This window comes from Gymnoscopelus braueri (genome assembly GCF_963280865.1).
Source record: "Gymnoscopelus braueri genome assembly, chromosome: 3".
NCBI classification, from domain to species: domain Eukaryota; kingdom Metazoa; phylum Chordata; class Actinopteri; order Myctophiformes; family Myctophidae; genus Gymnoscopelus; species Gymnoscopelus braueri.
In genome coordinates, this window is record NC_137612.1 from 28,591,077 (window position 1) to 28,616,420 (window position 25,344).

At 39.3% G+C, this 25,344-nt stretch overlaps 3 protein-coding genes across 4 annotated transcripts in view; 2 read left to right on the top strand and 1 right to left on the bottom strand.

The window, feature by feature from the left end:
• Positions 1-1,641: 1,641 nt before the first annotated feature.
• rplp0 (ribosomal protein, large, P0) lies at positions 1,642-7,482 on the top strand. The gene is made up of 8 exons (XM_080423143.1): positions 1,642-1,670; positions 3,564-3,672; positions 3,777-3,952; positions 4,348-4,435; positions 5,174-5,320; positions 5,981-6,166; positions 6,592-6,732; positions 7,270-7,482. The coding sequence occupies exons 2-8, from the start codon at positions 3,619-3,621 to the stop codon at positions 7,432-7,434; spliced, it is 957 nt and encodes a 318-aa protein (XP_080279269.1). The 5' UTR covers positions 1,642-1,670; positions 3,564-3,618; the 3' UTR covers positions 7,435-7,482.
• Positions 7,483-10,362: 2,880 nt separating this feature from the next.
• LOC308082889 (golgin subfamily A member 7-like) lies at positions 10,363-17,351 on the top strand. Its single transcript, XM_080424965.1, has 6 exons — positions 10,363-10,456; positions 12,995-13,117; positions 13,229-13,381; positions 13,749-13,850; positions 14,482-14,541; positions 15,049-17,351. The coding sequence occupies exons 1-5, from the start codon at positions 10,448-10,450 to the stop codon at positions 14,527-14,529; spliced, it is 435 nt and encodes a 144-aa protein (XP_080281091.1). The 5' UTR covers positions 10,363-10,447; the 3' UTR covers positions 14,530-14,541; positions 15,049-17,351.
• A 3,298-nt stretch (positions 17,352-20,649) lies between these two features.
• LOC308081344 (protein FAM107B) overlaps positions 20,650-25,344 on the bottom strand; it is a 44,080-nt gene continuing 39,385 nt past the window's right edge. For both annotated transcript variants that reach the window (XM_080423165.1, XM_080423166.1), the window contains 2 exons: positions 23,750-23,915; positions 20,650-23,389 (listed from right to left, as the gene is read on the bottom strand). In XM_080423165.1, coding sequence (XP_080279291.1) covers positions 23,273-23,389; positions 23,750-23,915 — 283 coding nt within the window. In that variant the 3' untranslated portion in view covers positions 20,650-23,272. The remainder of the gene's footprint in view (positions 23,390-23,749; positions 23,916-25,344) is intronic.

Below are 25,344 nucleotides of genomic sequence, written 5' to 3' on the forward strand. Positions count from 1 at the left end.
ATAAGCGAGTACACTTTAGAAACAAGCCCCCAAAACCCCTATTTTTATTAGCATGTCATCATGATTTGTGTTAGCCCTAGAATGTCTGTGATCTTACATACATTTCAAGTATTCCAAATACACAGTCATAGATCGCTCTCGGAGCCCCACTGTGTAGTGGCGATCTGCGCGGCCATAAAAGTGCTCTAAACTCCGTCTGTACTCACCCAATAATTAATTCCTAAGAGTTGGAGTCATATTTTGTCCTCTAGTTTCATATCCATTTGAAAGTTCTGCCAGAAAACGTGTGTTTAGTCAAATATCTCCACTTTTTCACGAGTTGCCCACGGACGATTTCTGTAGGGAGCTAGGGGGGGCGACTTGAGTGATGGACCGTTTGTGTGCATGGGGTTCTCATCTTAAACAAGCTGCGTGCTTAATGAGAGTTCCAGTTTAGTAGACCTTGTATTGTGAATTTGCACTTCCATGTACTGTTATGTACTATTCTCATGTCTTACTAAATACACTACATCAATCAATCAATCAAAGCAACTCTACAGAAAAAGAAGCCAAAAGTCGCTTATAATAAGCCGACATGGCAACCCTGAAGCCCTCCATTTTTGCTCCACACCGCTCTGTTCCACCACGTTCTAACGCTGAGAGAGAGAGAGAGAGAGAGAGAGAGAGAGAGAGAGAGAGAGAGAGAGAGAGAGAGAGAGAGAGAGAGAGAGAAATCATAAAGTGGAGTGCACTTATGCATTGTTGTAGTCATTTGTGACAGTAGCCTATAAAATGTCATGAAGGATTGATTAACAAAGTAATGATGAAAGTTTTTTTAATTTAATTTAGTTTTGTCACATGCACACATTGATACAAGATAAACATAAAAAAAAAATACAATTCAACATTAATCATTCACAAAAGTCTTATTACAGCACAATTGCAAAACGCATATATTGATACATTGATACATAATAAAATGAAAGTAATTTATCAAATAGCATCTGTACAGCCACAGCCACACAACTTATTTTTATTATTATTTTAACAGAACTTGGCCCATGTCAGCAACACTCATTGCACTCAGTGGTGGACAGTAACTAAGTACATTTACTCAATTTTCTGTACTTTTACTACTCCACTACATCTCAAAGGCAAATATTGTACTTTTACTCCACTACAATTATTTGAAAACTTTAGTTACTAGTTACTTTGTAGATTTTTATTATTTACAAAAAGATTCATTACCAACTACAAGCTCACAACGCATTGTGAGCTTGTAGATTTGCTTTTTTTAAATTATGTTTTTATACATTTTATCAGAGTTATAGCATTTTATACATTTGAAAACTTGTGAAACAGGACATTCTGCATAATGAGTACCTTCTACTTTTGGTACTTTAAGTACATTTTGATACCAATACTTTTGCACTTTTTACTCAAGTCGATTTTGAATTCCGGACTTTTACTTGACTTGACTTTATCCACCACATTTTAAAATCAAATCAAATGCATTATCAAAAATGTCACAGGCACAGCTCGAGCTACGAGGCTCCATAGATTGACGGGCGAACCGTCCAATGATCGGAGGCTTGACCTCCCCTGCTGTGTTGTGATTGGACGTCTGTTTCCCATATATGTTCCACACTTCCGTTTCCATTTCTCTTTCTTTCACGTGATCCTGACACAAGGTAAGAAGTGCGTCAGGCTCTGCAAAAAAATGCTAAAATGTGTTATTTTTAGCAGAATTAACGTTGAGTTCTCTGTAATGTTTTAGTTGTTGCCCTGGGATTTAGAAAAATGTATTTTCTGTTACTGAAGATGTCTGGTGACTTTGTAACTCGTCTGCGGCCTGTTTTAATCTACAATGCTATTGCTATCTAGCGGCAGCCATTGACCACATGTGCTACGTTCAGTGTTGCCATGTCGGCTTATTATAAGCCGACATCGAAGCTTCTTCTGCTAAGTTGCTTGTAAACATAGGTAGTTGCGTTTTTTTTGTGGCCTTTCTAACGTGTACATCACATATAGGCTTGTTTCCAATTTTTATAACCAGTGGTTCTCAAATGTTGTGCCTTGGAGCATTTGTTAGAAATAATCTTAATATTCCACCTTTTTTATTGCGAGTTTTTGAACATGGCAGATGTAGATTGAATCAGCCGATGCATGCACAGAACGTTTATAGTGCTCATGTGGCGTAGTTGCTGCTTTTCGGCTTGTTTTCCTAGACCTGGTTGCTCATTTCTCTCACAAAATATGGCAACACTGTTAGCGACATATTCTTAGTTTGCATATACACGATCAAACGATATGTATTTGTACATATCTGTCAAAAGGATGAAACCCCCCAAAACGTTTTGTTTACATTGCGGTCTTTTTTTAGTAGAAAATGTGTGTAACGCTGAGTGCCATGTGTTGGGAATGAGGGCTAAGCTAGCTGTGCTATGACCGGGCCAGTGGGCCACCAATCGTAATGACAAGTGATCGTTTGTGTCAGGTGTCTTCAAGGACCCTTTAGTTGAGAGATGACGCATGGACCCCCACTACATATTTGATTCATGTTAAATGAGTCTTATTTTTTTTCCAGAATTAACCACCTAAACCCTCAAATGTAAACTTGACCTTTGGCTCTGCACTTCGTCTGCCCTTTTCCCTCCGCACCAAACCTTATAGCAGATCTACAAGCTGCGATGCGTTGTGAGCTTGTAGATCTACAATTTTCGATTAATGTTTACTCCGAGTACGGATGCGACGGTTCAAGTGGCTAATGAAAAAATAAGTCCCTATCACATAAAGATTTGGCAGCCCTCCTGCAGTATCTCTGAGGACCCTCTAGGGGTCCCGGACTCCCTATTGAAGACTCCTGGTTCATGTTGATACTTAAACCTCCTTAAGACTTTCCTCTGGCAGATGAGTAGACACACTATTATAGGGTACATAATATATTAGGTTATTAAGCCATTGCCATGAACCTGCAGGATAAGTTACAATGCAGCCTGTGCAGTGCTGCTTTGTCGTTCCCCCTGCAAATAATAACTTAGTTTCCTACTATCCCTGTATGTCTACTTCCCCCGACTTACAGGGACGCTTGGTCTCAGACATTACATCTGCAATGGCCATATCATTTTATTAACTGATGGCAGAGCTAGCTTAAGATGGATGACTACATGTGCTGTCATGCGTTGAGTGGTACAAAGTTCTGAGGGCTACGTTAGCTGAACTGTTAATTTCTTAGCAGACATGGTTAGACGCAGGTTAACGCATTAAGGATCATAATATTCTAAGACAATTGTGATAATTTATTGTTAAAAATCGATCTCTCCAGCTCTTAAACAGAAAATACATTGTCAGGTGGGTTGCCAATCAAATCAGAAGTGTACCCAATACCATTCAATCTCAGGATCATTTATTTGTCACCACTCCAATTTCACTTAATCCTGTGTCCTGTACAAGTTCTCTTTTCTGATTTGATAAAATTGGAATCCCAACTGAATGAATTTTCTGTTACTAAAGAGCTGGAGAACAGACACGGTCGTGAGACCCCTGTTGGTGCTACATTAACTTATTTGTTCATTTATTTCCAGATAACAACCTTGTCTTTAAACCAGCTGCTAAGCGATCCTTGGAAGCACTGCAAAGATGCCCAGGGAAGACAGGGCCGCGTGGAAGTCCAACTACTTCAGTAAAATCATCGTAAGTTGCTCAATGACACTACTAAGCCAAGTTTCACTACGTACCTTTGTCCAATTGGTCCAAGTTTTTATTTTAATTGTGTAGAAATCTTTGTCACCTTGCAGCAACTGCTGGATGACTTTCCCAAATGCTTCATCGTCGGGGCCGACAATGTGGGCTCCAAGCAAATGCAGACCATCCGTCTGTCTCTGCGTGGCAAGGCTGTAGTGCTGATGGGTAAAAACACCATGATGCGCAAAGCCATCCGTGGCCACCTGGAAAACAACCCCGCCCTGGAGAAGTGGGTTCCTGACTTATCTGTTTCTCATTTTCAAGTTTGTACTGACTGCATAACTAGCAGGATAAGTTACAGTGCAGCCTGTGTGGTGCTGTGTTGTCGTTCCCCCTGCAAACAGTAACTTGTTTCCTACTATCCCTGTTTGCCTGCATCTCCCGGCATACAGGGACGCTGGTCTCATACATTACACCAGTGATTCTGAACCCCTATAAACTTCAGGAACCCCAGTTTGATATGCATTAGCCCGTAGACCCCAATTTTATTTGGGGTCTAGCAATTTTAACTCTGGGACCCCAATCGACACTGCAAAATCCCCAGTGTTAATTTAATTATGTACAGTAGTGTTCTGTGCAGTCTCCTCTACTGTGTAGCTAATTGTTGCTTATGTCATTTCTTAGGCTGTTGCCCCACATTAAAGGAAATGTGGGCTTTGTCTTCACCAAGGAGGATCTGGCTGAAATCAGGGATCTGCTGTTGGCCAACAAAGTAAGACCGCTTCCTGTGATGCACTGAATAATCGAGTGAAACTGACAAGCAATTTATTGGAAGTATCCTAGCCACAAGCAACTTGGGAGCCTATCAACCTCTTAATTCATTGCCGTACCCTCAATTGACTTTTTATGCCATCATTGAACAAGTTGTTTTTGCTCCTTGATGTAAACTACATGGCTGGACCTTTATTGATCCAAAGTTTTTACTGACGGCTTAACTAGCAGGATAAGTTACAGTGCAGCTTGTTTGGTGCTGCTTTGTCGTTCCCCCTGCAAACAGTAGCTTGATTCCTACTATCCCTGTTTGCCTGCATCCCCCGGCAGACAGGGACGCTTGGTCTCATACATTACATGATGTTTATTACTGGGAAAACATGGCAATGTCGTTTTTTTTTAAAAACAAAGTCTTGACGAGACAAGAAAACCCTAGCTGCCTGTCGAGGTGCAATATTGGTATGTTATTTAATAAAGGACTTTTCTGTTTCATGAATGGGGCTGTCAATGAATAGTACTGCAGCATCCATGTTGCTTTTGTGGCAACTTCCAGGATAAGTTTTAAGGGCAGTTTGTGCAATGTAACATTGTTGTTCCCCCTGAAAGCCATCTTTCCTGCTATCACGATTTGTCTGTTTTCCCTGACACCCTTCATGAAGCTGTCGGGTATTATTAAATACAGCAGACGACTGATATCTTTATCTGCTCCTTGGTGTGCTAAACTGATCTGTCTCTTCAGGTGCCAGCTGCTGCCCGTGCTGGAGCCATGGCCCCCTGTGAAGTAATCGTACCAGCCCAGAACACTGGCTTGGGCCCCGAGAAGACTTCTTTCTTCCAGGCTTTGGGTATCACCACCAAGATCTCAAGAGGAACCATTGAAATGTTGGTAAGTTTGAAAGGGTGACGATCCTTTGTCTTATGCCATCATTGAACAAGTTTGTTTTTGCTCCTGACTGTAAATTACATTATAGATGGACATTTATTGATCCAATTTAAGTTTTTACTGCCAGCATAACTAGCAGGATAAGTTACAGTGCAGCTTGTTTGGTGCTGCATTGTCGTTCCCCCTGCAAACAGTAGCTTGTTTCCTACTATCCCTGTTTGCCTGAATCCCACGGCAGGCAGGGACGCTGGTCTCATACATTACATAATATATATTACTGGATTAAACGAAATGGATGACTTTAAGTCTGGCCTCACCATCTGCACTTGGACTGACGGATAATAATGCATGAACAATTAATGTCAATATAAATGTAGGCACTTCTATCACCGATAATGTGAGGCGGAGGTGAGCAGCTACACGAGGGAGTCTGGCTAAATATTGAATCTACAGTGAATGAGGAATATGCAATCCATTGAAATGTTAACACTAGTTGGCCCGACTGCGCCTCTGCTCATGATGGTGTATATCCCATGAGTCTATAAGCAAATGAGCCAGAGTGAGACGGTGCCATAAATCCAAGCACAGAGTAGAAGACATGAAGGTGTGGTGATTTAATATCTACAATAAATTAACATTCTGTAATTTTTTTTTGTGTCCTAGACTGACGTGGAATTGATCAAGACTGGAGACAAGGTTGGTGCCAGCGAGGCCACGCTCCTCAACATGCTCAACATCTCTCCCTTCTCGTACGGTCTGATCATCCAGCAGGTCTACGACAACGGCAGTGTATACAGCCCTGAGGTGCTGGACATTACTGAGGAGGCTCTACAAGCCAGGTTCTTGGAGGTGAGTGACTAGGAAACCTTCACACAGTGCATAACGTAACAATGCAAAGTTAACTTATAGTTGTCACACGTTTACAGGGAGGCTATCAACCTCTCAATTGACCTTTTTATAAAAGTTTGTTTTTGCTCCTTAATGTTAACGACACGGGTGAACCTACAAAGTTTTTACTGACTACTAAGCTAGCAGGATAAGTTACAGTGCAACTTGTTTGGTGCTGCGTTGTCGTTCCCCCTGCAAACAGTAGTTTGTTTCCTACTATCCCTGTTTGCCTGCATCCCCCGGCAGGCAGGGACGCTTGGACTCATACATAATATAAAAGTATATATGTGCATATCTTGATGATGCAAAGTTAACTTATAGTCATGTTAGTCAGGAGTTTACAGGTGTAAAAGTGTATGAATTCAAATATCCTTTTTGTTTGTTAGGGTGTGAGGAACATTGCTAGTGTGTGCCTGGCGATTGGGTACCCTACTCTTGCTTCCATCCCCCATTCCATCATCAATGGCTACAAGAGGGTCCTTGCTGTGGCCGTGGAGACAGACTACTCCTTCCCCCTGGCAGATAAGGTATTTATTGACACATTATACCCTGTGTTTTTGCCAGACCCAAGGGGTCGGGCTTACATGAGGCTTTGTATCGGTTTTCTCCATACATGGTATGTCCCCCGGCCCCAGCGAAAAAAGTCTGGTCCCCTTTCGTCACGAACTATTCATGACATCATTATTATGACACAAGTATGTAATTAAGTAAAGCTTAATCATTCTGGGTCTGGCAGAACCAGGTCTCCTGGTCTTGTTTAAAAGGTAGCAGTGCAATGAATCAGCAGGATAAGTTACAATGCAGCCAGTGCGGTACTGCGTTGTCGTTCCCCCTGCAAACAGAAACTTGATTCCTACTATCCCTGTATGTCTGCATCCTCCGACTGACAGGGACGCTTGGTTTCAGACATTGTATCTACATTAGAGGGTTACTATTTAATCACTGTCCGGAATAAATCTGCGCAACTTGTTTTGAAAGGCATATTACTCCACACCTGGACATGTAGACTTTATATAATTGGAGTAAGCACCCTGTAAACCCAACTGTCCCTGTTCTTCCCCCAGGTCAAAGAATTCCTGGCTGATCCAACTGCCTTTGCAGCAGTTGCAGCTCCCGTTGCAGCAGCAGAAACTGCTGCAGCTCCGGCTGCTGCTCCCGCCAAGGAGGAGGCGAAGGAGTCTGAAGAAGAGGGGTCAGATGATGACATGGGCTTCGGTCTGTTCGACTAACTTCATAGTACAGCGAACAGACTACTCAATAAAATTTGTGAAAATCAATCTGCTGTTTGCCTTGGAGTCTCTTCAGCCTAATTTTTCTGGAAAATGATTGAAGGTTCAATGTTTTCTTAAATGCCCTTTTGATAATCAAGGCTGTGCTCCCAATTTAATTTGTCGGACATTTTTAGCTGTAGTCTGTGTCTTGTAAACTGTACAGAACTGCTTAAATTATGGGTTAAATGTATTGGGTAGAAGCTATTAAAATGGCCATACTCGCACCCAGTGGTGGACGTTACACAAGTAATTTTTTGATCAAACAATGACAGTCCTTCTTGCCTAATTATATTTCTATTCTTTGAGTTTAAATGGGTGTTCCTATTCGGTTCTAAAAGTAGGCTTAGTATGCATGGTTTGTTTTACCATTAAGGTCTTAGCAATGCATTGATTTTCTTTTGGTTTAAGAAAAGTTTGAAGGCTAAAGCACTGTCCTCACCAATATCAGTAATTTAATCTGTCACCTGACTGAATTCGCTATCCTGATTGGATCAAATTAATATTCTGACCTGAAAATGCCTTTTCTGTTACATGGAACTGAACAATCAGACTAGAGCTATTTATTTTAAGAAAAGAAAATCACTTGCCCTACTAAAGTTAAAATAAATTGGCTATCGACTTTGACCAGGACTATCACAATATAGAAGTATGCTACTGGGGTTGAGTAGGCCTACATTATCCACCACTGCAATACCTATTATATAAAGTAACGATGTTGGTAATATCAGCAATGACAAAGTGGAGCTGGTGTTATAAATGGAATGTCAAGTGATCAAATTACTCGACTAGTCCATCCATTTGTATTTAGTTTCGTTGGATTGTTTTTAGGTCTACCACGGTCGTTTTTAAATGCTATATAAAGTTTGGTCTGATCAGCTGTTCAACCTCGGCCTCTAGAAAATGCCACCTGAGGTCGCTGTTGCAACGCAAATAAATTCCTGTAACTTGGAGGGATTGAGTGATTGATGCAAGTAAAGCCCGTTCACAACTGAGCCAGCAGCCAGGTGAAGATAGAGGTATGTTCCAGTTAAATGGATGGACTGGACCCTATAGACCATATTCACACGGCGGCCATATTGGAATTTAACATTGAAAGTGCTGCCACCCGGGGTGGCTACTTTCATTGACTTCATAGAAACATGGCCGCCGTGTGAATATGGTCTATTCACATGTTTTTTTTTTTTTTCAAATATTTTTTTATTGATTTTTTTGTAACCTACAGTACATGACATCTACTTTCACACTCATTCATACACATATACCCCCTTGCACTTGCAATTCAAAAAAACAAAAAAAAATTATCACATTGTGTTACTCTTTGTTGAGTCAAATAAACAACGTAATAAAATATTACTTTCAGTTTCCTTCTCTCTTAAATAATAATGTCCATAACGTTCATATACGTTTCCCAAAGCTGTTCAAATTCATTTAACTTTCCCCTAGTTATATATGTTAATTTTTCCAGTCCAATACAACTCATGAGTTCCTTGTGCCATGTCCTTGTGTTGGTGCCTCCATATTTTTCCAGTGTAACGCTACAGCTCTCCTTGCTAATCCCCTATTCACATGTTAACCCAAAAAAAAATCTTGTTTTCTATCAATTACACACCCCATGAAGCATTGATTTCATGGATTTATTTTTGTTTTTGTGGCATTCCTAAAACAATAATTTGATGACCGTGTGTATTTCCGGTAGGAGACACAAATAATCTACTTTGTGTCTCCTACCGGATACATTAGCCGGTAGGAGACGGGAATCAAATTATTAGCTTAGGAATGCGACAAAAACAAAAAATAATCCATGGATTCAAGGCTTCATAGGGTGTGCAATTGATAGAGAATAAGTAATTTTTTGGATGAACTCCTCCTTTAAAGCCGTTCAATCAGTGGTGGAAAAAGTACTCTCCTTTTTATTTGAGTAAAAGTATCAATACCACAGTGACAGTGTAGAAATACTGTTACAAGTAAAAGTCTGGTTGGTATTCATTCAGAATTAATTTGAGTTAAATTACAAAAGTATTGACATCAAAATATACTGAAGTACCAAAAATAAACGTACTAATTGAGCAGAATGTCCCTTTTCAAGTTTTCAAAATGCATAATCTTTTGAAAATAGATCTACAAGCTCTCAACGCATTGTGAGCTTGTAGATTGTCTATTTTCAAATAGCTGATATAATATATAGAGCTATTAGTGGTTAATGTATGTTTAGTAATAATCTGAATCTACAGAGTAACTATTAACTAAAGTTTTCAAATAATTGTAGTGGAGTAAAAGTACAATAGTTGCCTTTGAGATGTAGTGAGTAGAAGTAAAAGTACTGAAAATTGGAAATACTCTACTAAAGTGAAACAAAATACCTCAAAGTTTTACTTAAATACAGTACTTGAGTAAATGTACTTAGTTACTTTACACCACTACGTTCAATACAGACCAAGAGGACAGGGAGAAACACTACGGCTGAGGAGGTGAAGTTTTCTTTATAGTGTTACGTTTTGATAGGGTTGCTATTTCAGAAAAAACACTTGGAAAAAGAAATTGGGGAGCCAGCCCCCCAAACCCCTGAAATGCATAGAAATCCTGTGTAAGTAAAAGTAAAACTTTGAGATATTTATACTTTACTTGAGTATTTCCCATTTCCAATACTTTTACTTCCAGTCCATCTCGGATACATATACTTTTACTCCACTACATTACATTTTGATACCAATACTTTAATACTTTTACTCAAGTACATTTTGATTACCAGACTTTTACTTGTAACAGTATTTCTACGTTGCAGTATCGATACTTTTACTTAAGTAAAAAATGTTGAGTACTTTTCCACCACTGGATCTATGCCTTGGACCAAGACGGTCATCATCGGACAGTCTGGCGGCTCTGGATTTGATAGGTCACCAAGTCCGGTGTGACACACCCGGAAGTGGCTCCACCATCAGACAAACGACAGACAGGGAGAAAACAAAACACCATGGCTGAGGTGAAGTATTTATTTTCCTTTTATCAAAAGCCTGTACAGTGTTAGGTTTCATTTGGTAAGGTGGTATACTGATAGTTTGACTGTTGGTGGAGATTAATCATATAGTTGTTTGTAACGTTCTCCGGGTAAGCTAATGCACAGCCTAGCCAGAATGAACAGTTTGATACGCCTTAATTTACCAGCATGTTTGAAACAGATTAGAGATAACAACATTGATCAATGGAAAACAGATAAGTGGTTGATGTTAGCCATCACTTTGAACTGAAGCGAGCTCAAGCTCCAGTTGGCTAGGCTAGGCCGATACAGGATAGGTGAGCAGTCTGGGCACTTAGGGACATCTGGGCACCTCGACTTAAAATTGGCTATTTTGTCCAAAATATTAAAAAATATATATTTAAAGTTATGTCTTAGGTAATGTAAAGTATGCATGATGTGAACATGCACGGTACATCATCATCAGACTTATCAGACCGATTTTGTCCTTCAACTTCTTGTTTATGCCTTTGGTTTATGCCCCAAAATGAATGACTGGATATACAGGTTTTGTAGCAATTGTAGAAATATTAGACCTTAATTGTCGAATGTTGATACTTTAAGACCATCTTTCAAAAATATTACATGGAGGTGCCCAGATGTCCCTAGTGCCCACCTATCCTGTTACCCACTGAAGTTGGCAGTAGGCTAATGTTAGGCTGCTGCTGCCTCTTCCACAATACTTTGATCTAAAGTCTGTTCCAGTGTCACCAACTATCCAGCACAGGATTATATGGACAGGACAGCTAATCATTGTGACTATGTTGTACAGTAGGGCTGGGCCATATGGACAAATGTTTTGACCAAACATGGATATTGATATCAATTTTCTTTTAATATTTCCCAAAATGTTAAAAATGTGCAGGTAATTAAAACGAAGAAAAACAGTTGCCATATCACAATATCCAAAACAAATGGATGACTATCTCATTTTATGATACATAGCTCTGTTGCTCTATTGAAGAGCAGTGTCCAGTAGTCTGTGTAACACTCAGGATTCTAACCCAGGTCTCTCATGCTTGGTCCGGGGGAGACATTTGGTCTTCAGGCAGAGGCTCAGAGCCACTCAGCTACACACCCTTTGCCTGAAGACCAAAAGCGTTATCATCATCCCAGGCCCAGAGGGATTGCCCTTTAGGCTAGTTAGGTAGCAAGTTACTTAACCACTTGAACCCTAGGATGAAGAGCATCCATAATCTGGGAGGGAACATTGGCCAAAACTAGCCGATCTACAAGCTCACAGCGCGGTGCGTTGAGCTTGTAGATCGGCTATTTTTGGCAAAGAAATTTGGTGTAGATGGGGAAAAAAAGGGATCCAAGTACAGTAACAACTCGGTTCCGTATAACCAAGAATAGAAGGTTTAAGTGATTAATATACTCGGGCACCACCAGGAGGATACCAATCAAATAATTCTGACCGGGACCAAATGGGTAGATGTTTAGAGATTAAAATGATTAAATGGAGGATACATTGAACTAATGGATCTAATGATGGATGGTGATGATTTTAAGCTCTAGAAAGGAAACACTCAATTAACAACTGAACATACTCTTAATCAAATAAGGAAAACAGATCTAGAAATACTTAACTCAAATATTACATCAGAGGAAGACCGGGAACAAACTAAACTCTACACACCATATTCCAGCATGCCTCTCTACAAACAAATTATCTGCCTTTGTGTTAGCCTTTTAGCCTTAATGTCTGACTGTACCTTGTGCTGTTTACATATCTGACTAATAAAGTATTTCATCAAGGTTCAAGGTATGTCAAGGACCCCCAAAATGATATTTGGCCGCAGACCTCCATCTACAATATTTTGTTCCAGGGAACACCAGAAACAAAAATTTGACAAAAAATGTTTTACTTTAAAAATATAAATATTCAAAGATTTGCACACATTTTCAAGATCTTTAAAAAAAAATAGCAGATCTACAAGCTCTTAGCGTGGCACGAAGTGACGCGCTATGAGCTTGCATATCTGCTATTTTTGAAAATATTGTGACACACACCCTCATATACAGTATATAGCTAAAATCTAAAAAGAGACAGATGCTTTCCCGGTTTTAATGGGTTAATCAGCTCAGGTGTGTCTACCAAATGCCGTTCAAACCCAAACTCCACCACTCATAACTGGGCAGGAGGGGGATTGATTTGCAACACTAGTGGATAAGATGTTTGGCTTTAATTTGTCCCGGGGTCATCCCAATGCTCCTATGTTCTCAGCTTACCAAAGGGGTTAGAGTTAGGGATGTAAGCGGGGAACATATTTTATGTATGTATTTATTTATTTATCAGGGACAGTGCACATTAATCAACATGTCAGTTTTCATATCCACGTAAATGAGCCAGAGTTAGACAAAGGCTACATTTTATCTGTAGTCCCTGAGCAGGCTCTTACACTGCCATTGTCCGTTACCTTACCGTGCGGGAGACCCGGGTTCGAATCTTGGCCGTTACTCATGTTCCCTGGATAAAATGAGACGTGTTGTTTTCTCTTCCAGACTCATAGCTTACAGGACCTCCAGCAGCCAGCTGTCTCCTCCAAGGTTTTTGTCCAGAGAGACTACGGCTCTGGAACCATATGCAAGTTCCAGACCAAATTCCCTTCAGAGCTTGAGTCTAGGGTATGCTGCTAATATAGATACAAAGAATACTGACTTAATTGTGCATGTATAAGATTTGTATAGATGTAAATAGCCTATATATATGTGTATTTGTGTGTTCATTTATTTTAGCTTGACAAGCAGCAGTTTGAAGAGACCATCCAAACTCTGAACAACCTGTATGCAGAGGCAGAGAAAATAGGGAGGAAGTCTTACTTGGAGGGCTGCCTAGCCTGTATCACTGCCTACACCATCTTCCTCTGTATGGAGACACACTATGAAAAGGTAATGCTGTTATAGCATGGTGCCGGGGCTGGGCAATATATCAATATAATGTCGATAACCTGATATGAGATTAGATATTGTCTTGGATTTGGGATATTGTAATATCGTGATATGGAATACCTTTTCTTTCCCTGGTTTTAATCATGCTTTTTTTCCTTTAAAAAAAACATTTTAAAGAAAATAAATATATTATCGTCACTATATCTGTCGAGGTATTTGGTCAAAAATATTGTGATATTTGATTTTGTCCATATCACCCAGCCCTACAGTACATGATGCCGCATCTTGCATATATCAACAATGTTTTGTTTTTTGATCTATATAGGATGTGTACTTATTTTTGGGGAACTGCTCTCTGTTCATGCAGGTGCTGAAGAAGATTGCGCTGTACATAAAGGACCAGAATGAGAAGACATACGCACCCAGGGGATTGCTACTGACAGACCCCATAGAGAGAGGCCTCAGGGTCGTATCCTTCATCTAAATTGGAAAAACTGCATTTTCATAAGTGCTAACCATTAACGATGTAGTCTCTTACTCTCAAGAGTAAACCTGCTTTTTGGCCATGCTAGCGGCGGGGCTCTAAGGTAAATCGCTTTGGTCCCAAACAAGATATCTTGAAAACTGCTTGCTGGATTTTCTTCCCTCAAGCAATTTCATGCCCTTACAACTCGGTCACAGAAATGTTCTCATATCCCAGTCTGCAACTTCATTAGTTATACATGTTTTTTGGCCAAGTGGCAAGTGTTACGGCTGTAATCCGTAACGTTCATGTCCTGCCCGGGATTTGAAGGTAGCTGAATACCAATGCTCCTCTCAGAAGAGCAGACTATACTTTGCAGCCTGGTTTTCTTGAAGTGAGGGAACCGGGTGGTGATGAAGGTGACAATAAGAAGCTTGACTCCAGATAAGCCATAGTGGTATAAAGATCATGGACTTTATTGCCAACGTTTGGTAAGCATCTTGCTTGATATAAATCAGTCCTGGACACAAGATCATGTACCTGTATAACTTATGCTACTTTTGTAGACAATTTTACAAGTGCTACTATGTTTTTGCTGTTTTTATTTCAGTTTTTCCCTTAACAAACTGTTCTCTAGGTTGAGATTACCATCTTTGAAGACAGAAGCATTGGTTCAGGAAGATAAAGGACTCCAAAGGTCAGTGTTGGGGTGGGGGGGTTGCATTTGGAAGGCATGGACATAGTCCACTGAGTGTCATGATTCTTTGTTCATGTATTTTCATTGTTGTATTTCAATGAAACTATTTTCCCAGCAGCATCTGATGTTGACGTTGTTGATTCTGTTTATACGTCATGGCTCTGCAAGTGGTCTATGAGATGGTCTGTGTGTCTGTCCGGAGCTAATCTTGCAAACCGCTAGAGGCTAGACTGATCAGACTGTACTTGTACGCTGCCAGTAGGCTATAGAAGTACATTCACTTATTTGTAAAGTGACGCACCAAGTTAAACTTGTAGCACTGCTCTGCTGCAGAATGCTTGCCAAGTCGGCCGTACCACTTCTGAACCATATGGTATAGCCTCCGCTATACAATTTCCTCTGCTGTTTTTCATCTACAGTAAGACTGGAAAATCTATGGCTTTTTGTGTATTGTTCAAGTCTGCTGGCACATCTAATGCTTGTGATTTATCTTATTTCTCTACACAGGCTCACCCTCTGGCATACCGAAACCCCCCGCAGACCTCCACAGTGTGTGTGTGTGTGTGTAGGCCCCCCCCAAAGGTAAAAGGGCCCCGCCCTCCCCCTATTATAGACTGCCACAGGATTATAGACAGTGAGGCCCCCTTCTTTCATATTGTAGTCGATAAAAGTCTTCACCGCGCAACGGTGAGGTATGTCAGATCTGTGTTTGATAAAGAGAAGGCAACACCCAAAGGGATGGATAGAAAAAGGAGAGAGATGGCTGTGCAGGCTGATCCTGAAAATGTTATGATGCGACACGTTGTGAGCTGAGATATTTGATGAAGTACATGGGGCTTAAGTGGAAGAAAATCCCCCCTTTCCCTTTTGATCATTTTACAAATCAAACCCTGCCTACATTTTTTAACAGATAATGCCTTTCTCTATTAGAGATGATCATGTCTTTCAGTATGAATACATTTCGAATAGAATAGTGGCTGTATTTTTGCAGTAAAGCTGGCACGCATGTGATGGTATTAATGAAGAAATAAAAAATATGATTTGAACATTATTTTGAATATAGAATAGCCTGAGTGATTCAGCCAGTTAGTGCACAGACCATGTGGTCTAGAGTTTGAATCTGACTCTCGATCGTGTCTTGCATGTCTCTCCTCTTTGCCCTTGGTTTCCTGTCTCTTCACACTAAGAAACTAGAATGGTGTGCTCAGCAGAGAACAAATCTCTACCAGGAGGCACAGGGAAAAAATGCATATTCACGTGAGCATGTCCTGGTTGATAACATTAATATGTTATCCATAACATGACGGCCTAATGGGTAGTATTGCCCTCTTGCATTCAAAAGGTGTAACTTTATACTTTCTGTATATACTGTCTGATAATAAAACTGCATATCTGTCTGTGCATGTATTGGAGCTTAAAGCCCAAGCACAACCAAGACCACACCTCCAATACCTTTTTTTTTTTTAAGACCAAACCTGATTACAGACCAACATTTTTCTAAATTGACAGCAACCGTTTTCTCCTCATTAAATCTTATATTGTACTGTATGTTTGACTGGTTAGTTGATTGGTTAGGACAGAAGTCATTCTTCCTTTTTCCAAGTGACTTTATTTATGGAAACGGGTGCGTGTCGCTTTGAAAAGTCTGGTGTAGATCGACCGTCAGGCATGTATTGCGACAAGCGTCATTTGGCTAATCCGTTTCAAATAGGACAAATTTAAAACATAGTTGAACATAAATGCTGAAACTTTACTTTACTAGACTGGACTCATTGGAAAGGGGCAGGGTATGTTTGTTGAGCAGAATGCCAGTGGGTTGACCCCTTTGACCTGATACTCTTTGTCTGGCAGGAGTCACAAACTTCACCTTCACCTAGGAGGATGTAGATACATTTGATTTAACAATTTTCCTGATATTTATAATGCTACAGTGTACTTGTCCCTATATGTTTGTAAATTGTTCGTACAATGTTCTTTTTATACATATAGTTTCAGTTATTCTGGTAAAACACCATTCAGGAAGGAGAGTGCCATTGTATGTTGTATCTCTCTTTGAAAGCTGTAAACTTGTCTTTTTTGATAATGCAATGACGTTCAGCATGATTTAATCTTATGCAGTTAATCAGAAAGAAGAAGTGTCTTTATATTTATCATGGGGGAGTTGTTTAACATATCTGTAATGGACACTCCTCTGGTTATGGTTCCACAGTATTAATAACTTGGTTGTAGGTTTCACTGTGACACTTTACATATGTTTTGTTATCTCTGCATGCATGTGACCTTATTTGGGGAGATCATGTTTTGCTTATGAAATGCACACAATGAATGCTTCTGAGTTTTTCTTCAGGTCAAGTAACAAATAGGTTTATCTTAAAGGTGTCATAAAAAACATGGGGGCTATACCTCTTGAAACATTTTATGCTTTTTATTAATGTACGAATGCACAAAAGTTCCTAAATGACCATGACTAGTCCTGTATATGTGAGCTGTATCTTTGGTCTGAAGAGTCACTGCTATTTAAAATGTTATACTGTAACTGTACCTGTTTTTAATGGCCACAAATCACCCAAAAACCTTAAACACTTTGCATAATCCTCCTTTCCATAAATGTAAAGATTCCACTATGGTTGTTTGATACAACTGGTATACCTTTCTTATAAATATAGTCTGTCTTATCTAAATAAATGCTCCTTTCTTGTAAATCTATGTTGCATCCTGTTTTTGTCTTACTTCAGATACTAGAATAATCTAATATATCCAATACTTATTAATAGTATGTAAGGCTACTAGTGTTTTTGGAAAAGGCAATACATGTAGTAAACAAATATATATTACACGTGTTGGTATGGTCATAACAATCACAGTACACACACACACTCACACTCTCACATACATATAAAAACAGCACAAAACTTTGGACATTTGTGTTTGGTAGATTATGTCTGTTGTAACAATGCTTCTTGCCAATAACATACTGTTGGAAAGCCTGTTTCTTTCCCTTCCCTTGTAATTAACATGCATTTGTGGGATGAGCAGCACAGCTTTGTATGTGGGTTATGCCCATTGCCCATGACGAATTTGCCAAATCTCTGCCGATACCAAAAAGCTTATTCTGTGGTTGCTATTGACTTGTGTTGGTGTTGTTTGGTGAATTGGATGATTGAAGTCTATCACAAATGTTATATATATAATATATATATATAAACACACATTTTTGTGTGTGTAAGTACAGTATATTTTCGTTGCTGCCGGGCAGGGCGCGCTCCCACCGCACTTTTATTTTACCTCTGGGGCGGAATCTGCCAATGCTTTTTCAATGCTAATGCGTGGATTCTTGGAAAAAATCCGCAAGACCAAGAATCCACGCATTTGCATTGACAAAGCATTGGCAGATTCCGCCCCAGAGGTAAAATAAAAGTGCGGTGGGAGCGCGCCCTAACTCCACTTTTTGTTATGTTTTTTCATTTCCTGAAAAATGAACAACTGGTTTCTGCCCGACAGCAGAGATATATCACTATTTTACTATGTCAGCAATGCATCATTATGTTGAAGTGTTGTCAAAACAAGCTGAACAGCAGGAGTGATTATAATGTAGAGTGAGATGGCAGGAATGAAAACAAACACAAAACCAATAGAAAATGTTTTGTTTTGTGGTTGGGTGCCAGAACAAGGACAAATAGTTTTGAGTAATTTACCTGGTAGTGAGGAGGGGGGTAAATTCATTGTCACATCCAGTATAAACATCCTTATTAGATGAAGCATAAATTACCGATTATAACCAAACTACAGTATGCAATGCCCTGTTGAACCAATGTTTTGGTTTTGCAGTATATCTTGCAGCACAACATTATGACTCTGCAGACTGAATTCTGGGTCAATGTAACCTAATTGGTATTATATTATGTATAGAATATTCCAAAGATCAAATAGGAAATCATTAATGCAATTGTCCACTTTTGGGCTTTTTCATTGGCAACTATGCCTGTCAGCCCACCTTATCAATTATTGTCAAAGAATGTTGTCAAATGATGAAAAGTCACCATCATTTTACAACCTGCACTTGTACATTACAGTGCAATAAACAGTTTGCACTCTTCTGTTGTATGTTATGCATCCTACATCATATTTGAATCATAGTGTAACACTTATAATCGGCTGATTGCTTAGAACCGGGCTCAAGAGCCACTGAGAGGCCTAGCTGGGTTGTACGGCCAGCCAGTTGTCCTGGTACTCTGTGTAGGGTCAATATGTTCCTCGAGCGTCGCTGATTACACTGGATTGCCTGATGAGCTATTCCTGATTGGGTCTATGTTGCTCACTCTGGAAGGGTTAGGACTGGGTCTAATGCCGATGATGAGACTAGATCAACCCTGACATACGGCTTGTTTTATAACACTGAGGGTGGCTCCTGACATCACGGCGGTGATGTCAGGTGGTGTCAGGCCTTCCCACATATGGAGCTGGCTATGTCTCTCATGCCCAAACCGGGGACTATGATGTCAGTCCTGGATGGTTCCGGTTATCTCCGTATATGGGGTTTCTAGAAGGAGTGTTCTGATGTCAGAGCTAGGTATGGTTTTAGGAATCTCCTTTTCTAGCTATTCTATACTGTCAGACTTTGTCTCCATTTATGGGGATAGGCGAGTATGGGTGAGTATGCCCTGAATGTTCGTAACACATAGTATTACTAGCATTGTATTCTACTACTGTACATCGCTATACATACTAATCTATACGTTGGTATACAATTGGTATACACTCACCTAGAGGGTGGCTCAGTGGTTAGCATTATTGCCTTACAACGAGAAGCTCCTGGGTTCTGTGTAAATGTGCATGTTCTTTATGTGTTGTTCCTGTGTGTTTCCTCCGGATGCTCCGGTCTCCCCTCACACCAAAATACATGCATATTGAGGACATATTGCCAGTGCCCGTGACCAAACTGGAGCTGGTCCCCAGGCAGTGCTCAGTGGCTGTTCACTGCTCATAATAGTTAGGGTGGGTTAAATTCAGGGGTCAGTCTTTCCAACAGGGATCAATCACTTACAACTAACACATACTACATAATACACGCATTGAAATGTAACACGTGCACTTCCTCTGATTGCCTCCTTGACTGTGTGGGTGCTTGGCTACAGTCAATTTTTAGAATAAAAAAAAAAACACACCAGGCGAGTGGAAATAGCGACATTCCAAAAGATGAAAATGTAAGAATTAAAAATTCTCCACACACACAGTCAGTCTCATCCTAGTCACTCAAGCACTTCGACTCCTCTGCCTTGCAAAAGTTGCGACAGGAAGCTGTAATCTGTTTGTCATTCCCGTTCACAAATATAATATTTTAAAATGTATTTTAAATATACAGTATTCTTCAATTTCCATTGCTGCTAAGCTAAGCAGCAAGCTAGATCTAGATCAGCTAACACACAACCTGGACAAAGCTCCAAGTGTCCCAGACCTAGCTCTTCTCCTTCCTGGCTCCCAAACTGGAATTAACTCCCCACTGCAATCAGAACGGCGGGCTCCCAATTTTCTGCCGTAGTCTGAAGACTCACTCTTCAGAATCATGTTTTGTGTTTTTTTTTACCACAAATGTTAAGAATGTGATTTAGATATCATGTTGTTTAGACAGATGCTAGGGTCATTGTTTACCTAGTATCTAAGTTTCTTTGAGGCACTACATTGTTCTCTCTGCACTCTAGGTGACCATTTATTTACTTAGTTTATTTCACTTAGATAAGAGCGTCTGCTAAATGCCAAAATTCTAAATTGCAATACATTTAGATCTATGTTAAAAACGTTTTGTGTTGCATACGCTTTCCACCAGTCAGGAGTCGGGACACAAAAACTGCAGTAAATTCCATTGCCTTATCGCTGTAATGAAAAGTAATTCATGAACAATAAATAAGGATGTTTTGATAATAAGGCAATGTGTCCTCTGGCTTTTAAAGCCCTGGACAGCTGGTGCATACACTCTGTTGATGAATCCTTCATACAAGGATATTGTTTTCAGGCCTTGCGACAATCAAAAATATCACACGCTTTAAGTGAATAACAAGTAACGGCTGATTAAAATCTTTAGATCAATAAACATTTAAGTGGCTTCAGGAATCAAGGCAAATGTTTAATTTAATACAAGTAAGATATCCAAATAATTATACTTTGTAAGCAAGGTATAAACATGATACAATTAGGAAAAAGCTGCTTAATAAAAAATTATAATTGATTTAAACTGTACACAGGTTACACCATTTCATTCTAAAGTGCTATTTCAAAAGGAAATAATTAAAATCTATTCAAATGATTGCAATAAAACATGGACAACATAGCTATTTTAGTATTACAAACATAAGTAGCCATTCAAATTAGACCTTAGTTACACTTGTCACTTTAATATATGTTTGTGATGGTTCGTGTCTCTTGAACAGTGTTTGTTAAAAAAAAGAATAAAGGTTCTATTTCTCACTTCATTGAATATCTATCAGTAAACCAGTCATTTTTCTACAATATATCAAAAGCCACTGTTATTTTTGATCTGTGATGTTTCACCGAGCAGCAGCTTCATCAAGAATGTAGTTCCTTCCTTTGGGGATCAATTCTCTTTGCTGACTGACGCCTGATTTGCACATGGTCAAGTTTCGATGCGTGACACCAGTGCACAACTAAGTATAAATCACCCTTAATTTATACTGGGCTAATTGGGACTAATTGATCATTTGAAACATGTTATTGATTGTCTCACTGCTTTCCTGTGTGCTTGTATGACTTAATGGCAGAAAGTTAAGTGAGTGACAAGTGTAACTAAGGACTTAAGAATCCTCGTTATCCGATTGAGATCCGTGTCTTTTCCCCTTTCTGTTGGGGAAGTGTACTTGAGCTGTGGTCCAGTGAATATAACTATCATAATCATAGTACCTGATGTTATATGAATGACGTTTGAATATAGGGGCTCTGATTGATTACATTATGTATTATACAGTACCTACATTCTTTGGGGTATGGCTTCAAATTCTGTGGGCAATGAAAATAAATTGTATAGTGGGGAGGGTACACCACCCTGGCATAGTAACACAATTTATTTATAGTGGAACATTATGATGTGGGATACTCAGAGGCCAACAAGTTAATCATCAAATCATGTAAAGTCCTAAGTGCATTTATGACACTCTATATGATTTGATGATGGTGGCATTGATGCTTGTTGTCAGGGAAGGCACAGCTAAGCATAGGATCTCAGTGCAGAACATGCTTCAAAACTCCACGTGTTCTAGGATTATTACAGAGAGTGGGTTATTTATGTATTATAAAAGTATAATTAATCTTTAATACACCTGGACAGCAACTTTTCCAGTGTCATTAATTATTGATAATAATTCAGTGGCAATCATTTGTTTTAGCAAGTGTTGATATAAACATTGTTTATACACTCATAGAGCTGTTAACATAGATGTTGGTGACATGAGAACACAATGTTAAATAAACACTGAGGTTAATGTCATGTACATTTCATTATGGCCATAGCTTGGAAAATGTCATTCCCCAGAGAGATTTTCACCTTAACATTTTACCTCCTTACTCATGGATATATGACATCATGTTAATTTTTGGTTTGAATTACTTCCAGTTTTCTAGACTAATTTCCTTTCTCGACTTTTGGCGAAGCTAGATTTTCACTGATTTGTCATTTTGTACAAAAACAAGTGAAAAAAAGAACAGTGACATCATATTTCATTCAGCATGGTCTTCACCTGGTTATAAAAGCCGTGAGAGCTTTTCTTTTAAACTTGACCGTTAACTGCCAACCCATGAAATTCATTAATTAAACAATTTGTATAAAAACTAAACAAAAATCTCTGTCATAACAACACATCTGGACTTCAGAGAATAACCTTCGGCCAGAGCTTTCATCAAAGTCAGATGCACAAAATGACATGTTTGCTGTAATAAGCCCTGTGTTCTGAAATGACCTTTTTAAATGTGCAATCACAATGAGACAAATGCATACATTAGGATGAAGCAAGTTACAACATTTCCAGTGTCAAACATAGACAGGTTAATGTTAAGCTAAAGCATCCTTTTCACTGTTTAGCACTGTTATAGCTATGTATGGTTAGACTCTCCACATCCTGTCATGTTGGGTGGAGATAGCCTACTGCAAAATCATCCAACAAATATAGCTATCCGCTATCCCACAGACACACCCCAGAAGGTATGTGCTCAGCTCATGTGCACATATAGGGCACAATGATGGGAGTTATATGGTGGTTATAACTGTACCTCATTTGAAGAGACAAAATGCAGAAAAAAACTAAACAAGAAAAATGTCGCACTGTTGCAATGAATACTGTAGCTGCCACCTTCTTCTTCGTCTCACTTCTCTACTTAGCAACTAAATGATTATCGCATGTAGGCTATGTCGTGCAACTTTGCAAAATCACACCCCCTCAACATTTCTGTTGCGGAGATGAGACTGCTTGCTCCTAACTCAAAAACCCAGACACTGTCTTTGTTTGCCTATTTTCCTTTAGTGTAACATTGAAGGCATTGTTCCTTGGCCTGCTGGGGAGAGCAGTCCCTGTTAACATTTCTTGCCGATGTCTCAAGCTGTACATCTCAGCTGACAGACAAGAGACAATGCCATGCCAGTAGTACCGTGTGCACACACACACACACACATGCTTGTGCTTTCAACCACCAGGATATTCCAAGCTGTAAACCTCAGACACTTTCCTCTTTACACCTCTTTCTCTCCTTGACCGTGAAAAGATGTCCGTCTTAAGTTCTCCTTGACTTTGACGAACTCAGGAGCTTTCAGGGTTTCCTCCTGTTCCTTCTCTTGCTGCTTCTCCAGCTAGATTACAAACAGAGGAGAACATTGGGTTGAGGAAAGAAGTTGAGGCATGAAACATGAGTTAGAAAATATCCTAATATAGACTTGAGTGTTGCTGGCAGCGACACGTTGTGAGCTTGTAGATCGGCTATTTTCGAATAGCCAAAGTATAAAACAAGGTTTTGTAAAATACTTAGTGGAGTAAAGAGTACAATATTTGCAGAAGTAAAGTATAAAGAAGAAGTATAAAGTATTGAAAAATGGAAATACTCAAGTAAAGCAAAAGTAGCTCAAATTGTACTTGAGTACATACAGTACATGAGTACATTTACTTATAGTTACTATCCACCGCTGGTGTGGTGTCAGTGCAGAAACAAGTACCTCTTCCAGTTTCTGTTGCCTTTTGAGGAGCTCCTGCTCCAGAGGTGAGATCTTCTTCCTGGCTTCGTCCTCTTGCTTCCTTTGTTTAATCATCTGCTCTCTCTTCCTGGCTTGCAGCACGCGTTGCAACTCCGGCTTGGTCTCCACAGCAGCAGCGCCGCCGCCCCTGGATCCCAGCCAGGACCATGCAGTCACAGGTTAGATTTGAACAGTGGTGGAAAAAGTACTCAAATGTTTTACTTAAGTAAAAGTATAAATACTGCAATGCAGAAATACTCTGCTACAAGTACAAGTCTGGTATTCAGAATTTACTTAATTTTATTTACTTAAGTAAAAAAAGTGCAAAAGTATTCAAGCATCAAAATGTACTTAAAGTACCAAAAGTAAAAGTACTCATTATGCAGAAATCTTCCATTTCATGTTTTAAAAATGTATAATATAATTTGGAAATAGCAGATCTACAAGCTCACTATATAGACTTCTGAGCTTGTAGAAGTCTATTTAGGGCTGAAGTGGGTAATGTATGTTTTGTAATAATCAAAATCTACAAAGTAACTAGTAACTACATTTTTCAAATAATTGTAGTGGATTAAAAGTATAATATTTGCCTCTGAGATGTAGTGGAGTAGAAGTAAAAGTATTGAAAATTGGAAATACTCCACTAAAGTAAAAATACCTCAAAATTGTACTTAAGAACAGTACTTGAGTAAATGTACTTAGTTACTTTACACCACTGGATTTTAACAGTAGTGCAACAACGTATTTAGATCTTTGACTTCAGTCAGTGGTTCTCAAACTTTTAAAATTACATTTTTTTAAAAATGCTTTACTTTGAGTTTACCATTTGTACCATTTTGTGTCTCAGAGTTACAGACCCACAAGGGTCCATTTGGTTCCTAACATAAATCATTTAGCTGGGGACATCATGTTGTAGGCTATATTTCTTCATATTAGCTAAGCTTATTGAATAAGTCTGCTATTGAGGGTTAGGGCTGTCAGTGTGTTATTTTTTCCAGAAGATGGCACTCTTGTCATTAATCTGAATCAAACAAGAAGTCCCGCACATTGTATCTTGCTGTGGCAACTCACTTTTTTTAATAATGACAAACGTTTCGGTCCGTCTGGACCTTCCTCAATAGTGTCTTACAATACTATTCACTATGTGCTCTTATATACAAACACTCCATCTGGTACACAGGTGTGAGACAATCTCACTCCCAATGGGAGTGTCACTCAATGATTGTCTCTAGTGTGTGAGATTGTCGATTTGCCCTGACTCAAACATATATACATCCATTATTTACAAATATTCACAATTGTTTATACAGAAACAAACTTAAGAAATGAAAACATCGGCCTTGCGGCTTTCATACGTCACTCTTAACTTTGCATTAGAGCTTGGTTTTGCCCAGACAATTAATATATAATATTACAGAGTTTTCAAATGCATAGTACCACAATGAATTATAACATCACATGCCATGGAATGTCATCGTTCAACCCTTTTGGGAATAATGTTTGTAGGGTATAAATCCAATAAACTTCTCTTTTGTTTAGTATTTCATCAATGTTTCCCCCTCTCTCAGGTAGGTTAA

Excerpts from the sequence above, each read along its gene's own strand:
- rplp0 (XM_080423143.1), top strand. The coding sequence starts at position 3,619 with ATGCCCAGGGAAGACAGGGCCGCGTGGAAGTCCAACTACTTCAGTAAA. Across the intron at positions 5,321-5,980 it reads GAGGAACCATTGAAATGTTG|ACTGACGTGGAATTGATCAA; the intron begins GTAAGTTTGAAA and ends TTTGTGTCCTAG. Across the intron at positions 6,733-7,269 it reads CCTTCCCCCTGGCAGATAAG|GTCAAAGAATTCCTGGCTGA; the intron begins GTATTTATTGAC and ends TTCTTCCCCCAG.
- LOC308082889 (XM_080424965.1), top strand. Across the intron at positions 13,382-13,748 it reads TGGAGACACACTATGAAAAG|GTGCTGAAGAAGATTGCGCT; the intron begins GTAATGCTGTTA and ends CTGTTCATGCAG. Across the intron at positions 13,851-14,481 it reads TAGAGAGAGGCCTCAGGGTC|GTTGAGATTACCATCTTTGA; the intron begins GTATCCTTCATC and ends ACTGTTCTCTAG.